The following is a 5,012-nucleotide window of genomic DNA, read 5'->3' as shown; positions in this document are numbered from 1 at the left end:
AAAAAAAAAAAAAAAAAAAAAAAAAAGAAAGTCACTGCTAACAACACAGCTAACAGTGGGTGTGGGTGTTGCTCTACACCTATTCATGGGTCTGTTAATTGTTAATTAGCCTGGCCTGGACCTATCTACTAGTTTATTAGATTCTGTTGCTTGACCCAATCTAATGTATGGGCTGAAGCTTGAGCATAAAACAAACCCTCCCCAGACAGTATAAATGTGTTTTAAAGTGGAGGAAACGGCAAGCCTGCAGAAAATCGAGTCAGAAGATCCCTGTGAGAACAAAAAGCAGGGAAGGAGCAGCTGGCACAGGAGCTTTCTCTTCTTGCCCTTTATCTCCCAGGTGGAGGATGGGATAGGGCAAAGGAACTGATGGAGGTCCTGGGACAGCGGAACAGTAAGCTCAGTGTGCTTAAACCCCGAGAAAATGTATGTAGACTTGGTTGTTAAGATGAATGAAACAGTGGCTGGCTCGCTATGGACTCCCTGGGTGGTCAAACAATGGCTTTCTAAGCACTGACGCATTATCGAATTTTTAAGTCTTATTAAAGCTTCAATTAATTAACTGAAATTAATAATTATATGCTATTAAGCATGCTTGCAAGCCTGACCATCTGCTTAGAACCCTAGGGCTCTCACAGAAAGGTATAAAGAGATAGATACTAACTGTTCAAATTTGCCCTCTGAAAAACTCATCATGGTATACATATCAACCACACCCAGGTCATTCACATATATCCATGTGATAGTGAATATAGTTTTAAAAGTCAAGTCAAACATAAAAAGAAATGAATAGATGATTGAATAACAAAGTCTGGAAGCCGAGAGACTACAGAATAGTGATGTAATTTAAAAATACAGAGAAAGGTTATGATTGATATCTGTCTATTGTCAGTGTGAACCCTTACTAAACATAGATTAGGAACAGCACCAGAAGCCAGAAAAATCCTCATGAATCCACTTTTTTAGTCAATGCACGTAAACCAGGATACCTACAACAAAAAGCAAAGTGTAAAGCTAGGAGGCAGTGGCTTATGCCTTTAATCCCAGCACTCAGGAGGCAGAGGCAGACAGATCTCTGTGAGTTTGGTCTATAGAACAAGATCCTAGGGAGCCAGGGTTACACAGAGAAACCCTGTCTCAAAAGCCCCAAACAGGCACGTGCACGCACACACACACACACACACACACAGAGAGAGAGAGAGACAGAGAGACAGAGACAGAGACAGAGAGAGACAGAGACAGATACAAAGAGAGACGGAGAGAGACAGAGAGAGAGAGGGAGAGGGAGAGACAGAGAGAACATAATAATGCAGTAAGTTCACATTCAGGGCTTTCATGGACTCCTTACTGTTGGAGCATGGACTTGCCCTTTAGAGCAGATCACACAGTCTGCGAAGATCAAGCCACACACCCCTGCCACTCTCTGAGACACAGTTAATCTCTCTGTTCTGTATCCTAACAGCGGCCCCCCTGATTTATGGACCTAACTGAGATCTGGCTGCTCTGTACTCTGTCACTTGTGCTATGGTGAAATAAATCAACACAATAGGACATTCACTTCCTAAAGGTTGTAAAAGGTTATAAAAGGCAGACTTTCCCTGCGCTCTGGGGATTGAACTCAGATCCTCAAGAGGGCTGCTGAGGAGATCATTTTGAAGGCTGTTGTCTGAAGAGAATGGCTCTGTCTGCCATGCCTTTCCAGACATGTCAGTGGTCACTCTCTTCCTCCCTGGCACTCTCATTCTCGATCTTAATGAAGACCTCTCCAGGTTTTCCAGAGAAGCCTCCCCTTCCCTCTCAGCCTCTTCATACCCCTTCAAGGTATGAACTCATACAGTATGCTGTTTCTGTCTAATGTTCTCTCTCCCAACTCCAGCTCTGATCATGGCCTCGAGGCTTCCTCATTCTCATAAAGTTCATCGGAGGGAATTGTGTGCCAGGGTCTCTTAGAGGCTGGCTGCTGCTGTCTATCTGCTATTACACTGAAGAATGACCAGTGACCTGTGCTCAGAAGGTCAGCTGACCACTGCTGAAGCCAGCTCATCTGCACAGCAGCACCCTGCATTGCATGTTTTTCAGGCTACAGCTCTACAATGTTGAGAATGGGTGTTTTAATGTCCTAAGATATAATTACAGAATAGAGGCAGTTCTTAAAGTCAAATACATTCAGCTTAAATAAAGCTCCCCACTGGGTTTCAGGATGGAGGGTAAATGTAGTTTCATGAGCAAACAAGATGGCCCCAAGTAGTTAGGACATGGATGCTGGTCTTGAATTAAGATTGATCTTAGGACCTCAACCGAGCAATAAAGTTGTTCTGCTACTCAAAAGAGAGTACTTAAGGCTGGGTTTGGTGGCATATGTATTCTCAGGCCACAAGATACATGAGATTATGTCTTTTAAAAAATCAAAAGGGGCTGGGCAGTAGTGGCACACGCCTTTAATCCCAGCACTTGGGAGGCAGAGTGAGTTCGAGGCCAGCCTGGTCTACAGAGTGAGGTCCAGGACAGCCAGGGCTATACAGAGAAACCCTGTCTTGAAGAAAAAGAAAAAAAAAGAAAAAAGAAAAAAAGAAAAAAAAATCAAAAGCCAGCCTAATATAGCTATCGCCTGAGAGGCTCTGACAGTACCTGACTAACACAGATCTAGAGGCTCACAACCATGCATTGAACTAAGTACAGGGTCTCCAATGAAGGAGTTAGAGAAAGGACCAAAGGAGCTGAAGGGTTTGCAGCCCCTTAGGACAAACAACAATATGAACTAACTAGTACCCTCAGAGCTCCCAGGGTCTCAACCACCAACCAAGGACTATACATGGTGGGTCTGATTGTTCTGGCAGCATGTGTATAGTAGAGGACTGCAAAGTCAATCATCAATGGGAGGAGAGGCCCTTGGCCCTGTGAAGGTTCTGTGCCCCAGTGTAGGGGAATGCCAGGGCCAATAAGTGGAGAGGGTGGGGTGGCAAGCATGGGGAGGGAGGAGGCAACAGGGGTTTGTTCTTGTTGTTTTTGTTTGTTTGTTTGTTTTTTAGAAGGGAAACTGGGAAAGGAGAAATCATATGACATGTAAATAAAGAAAATATCTAATAAAAAAAAGTCAAAAGTGGTGCTGGTGAGATGGCTCAGTGGTTAAGAGCACTTACTGCTCTTCCAAAGGTCCTGAGTTCAAATCCCAGCAACCACATGGTGGCTCACAACTATCTATAATGAGATCCGACGCCCTCTTCTGGAGTGTCTGAAGGCAGCTACAGTGTACTTACATATAATAAGTAAATCTTTAAAAAAATAAAATAAAAATAAAAATAAATTTAAAAAAGCAAGTGTTTAACCATCAACATGTTTATAAGACCTTCAGTTTCCTTGTTATAGGAAAAGATCAAATTATTAGCAAACAAAAGATCCCATTCACTTGCAAAATATAAACAAAGGAAACACAGAAAGTTACCTGGATTAACTTGCAATGAAAAGGTCACTTTCTGATCATTAAACCATCCAGGAATCTCCACTCGACAACAATACAAACCGCTGTCACTCTCAACAGAGTTCTCTATTGTCAAAGACACGTTTCCTCCCGAAATATGCCCCTTTAAGTTGTATCGGCTGCTCCTCTGGTAGGTGACACGCTGTCCATTGGTCCAAATAAGTGTATCTTGACAACTAGAAGATGGGCATTGCCCTCGGCCCCAACATGTCGTTGTGATTCCACGATATGTTGAGTAAGTACACGGAAGTGTGACAGGGTGACCCACTACCCCCTTCACTTCTACATAAGAATCCACAGCGCCTGTGATTTTTAAAAAGGGAGAGGAAAAGAAATGGGGAATTAGTATTCAACATTTTCCTACAACTTTGTTTTTATTTCTTTTCAGAAAAATTAAAAGGGGTGGGACTCAAGTGGAATTAAACATGTATTAGGAAAGAGAGGCAAATGCCAGACAGTTCTAGCCTTTCTTTATTGTTGGTGTTTTCTCTGAGGCCAGCCTGGACTAACAAAGACCTTGTTTCAAAGACAATTATGGTATTCCTTCTTTCCCCTCTCCCATAGAATCTCTTAAATTAGAATGTTCTTATATTACATAACTGAAAGTAGTTAAAATAAACAAGTAGGTACAAAGAAGTGGAATGAAGCCTGATTTTTGACTAGCCATCATTCATGAACAGCACTGTTTCTGATTTTTTTTATTAATTTTTGACTATCCCATGCATACATGTACATCAAATGTTGATTGATGTTGATCATAGATGTTGCAGTAGAGAAAGAAGCTCACCACCCACCTCTAGAGAAGATGCTAAGCCTTCATTGGCCAGAGAAGCAGAGGGTTCAGCCTTCTTGGAAAAGACTAACCCCAACTAGCTCACTCCAGTTACTTTATGCAAACACTATATAAGACTAATTGGAGCTGAGAAAGATTCCCATTACTGATGTTATCTTGCCCTTGCTTCCAGTAATAGCAGACAACTCATACAAATATATGTCCTTTTTGACCATGGCTAACCATAATCAAAAGTAAAAACAGCAAGTTTGCCAGGAGTGTCACAGGAACAAGGTTAGTGAAGCTGTATGTTCTCACATGGGAGCAAGTGTAGATTCTCTAGACAGACATCATTTCTACAAGGTCCAAAACAATCTCAAAACAATTTCTCAATATCTAATGATTAACCCAAACATAGCAAAGGCTTTGCTGAAACATTTCACTCAAAGTCAAACACAGAGGATTTACTACGCACTTCACTTACACAGACATGAAGGCTTTACTACACCAATCACTACACTTACCCATACTTGTCCATCACATGCATGCATGTGTACTCATGCTTGCTTCTCCATCACATGCATGCACCCCATGCCTTACATATTCTTGTGAACTATGTTTATTTAGCCATCAGTTTTGAAAGTCATACATGTTAAGGGAGTTCTTTGGACTTACAATTTATCCAGATTCTCTCCTCACTACATAACCCATGATCAAACAAACCCAAGGCTTGTCATCTCTCCTGCCACCTCTAGCCTTCTC

At 42.0% G+C, this 5,012-nt stretch overlaps 1 protein-coding gene across 1 annotated transcript in view; it reads right to left on the bottom strand.

Moving 5' to 3' along the window:
* Positions 1–4,778, bottom strand: part of LOC116078642 (hepatitis A virus cellular receptor 1 homolog) — a 23,820-nt gene extending 19,042 nt beyond the window's left edge. The window contains exons 1-2 of the mRNA XM_031354002.1: positions 4,775–4,778; positions 3,443–3,781 (exon numbers count right to left, since the gene is read on the bottom strand). Of these exons, the coding sequence (XP_031209862.1) occupies positions 3,443–3,781; positions 4,775–4,778 (343 nt within the window). The remainder of the gene's footprint in view (positions 1–3,442; positions 3,782–4,774) is intronic.
* Between the last annotated feature and the right edge of the window lie 234 nt (positions 4,779–5,012).

This window comes from Mastomys coucha, unplaced genomic scaffold, assembly GCF_008632895.1.
Source record: "Mastomys coucha isolate ucsf_1 unplaced genomic scaffold, UCSF_Mcou_1 pScaffold5, whole genome shotgun sequence".
Lineage (NCBI taxonomy): Eukaryota > Metazoa > Chordata > Mammalia > Rodentia > Muridae > Mastomys > Mastomys coucha.
Note: the sequence above shows the minus strand (reverse complement) of the source record. Positions and strands in the feature narration are given on the sequence as shown.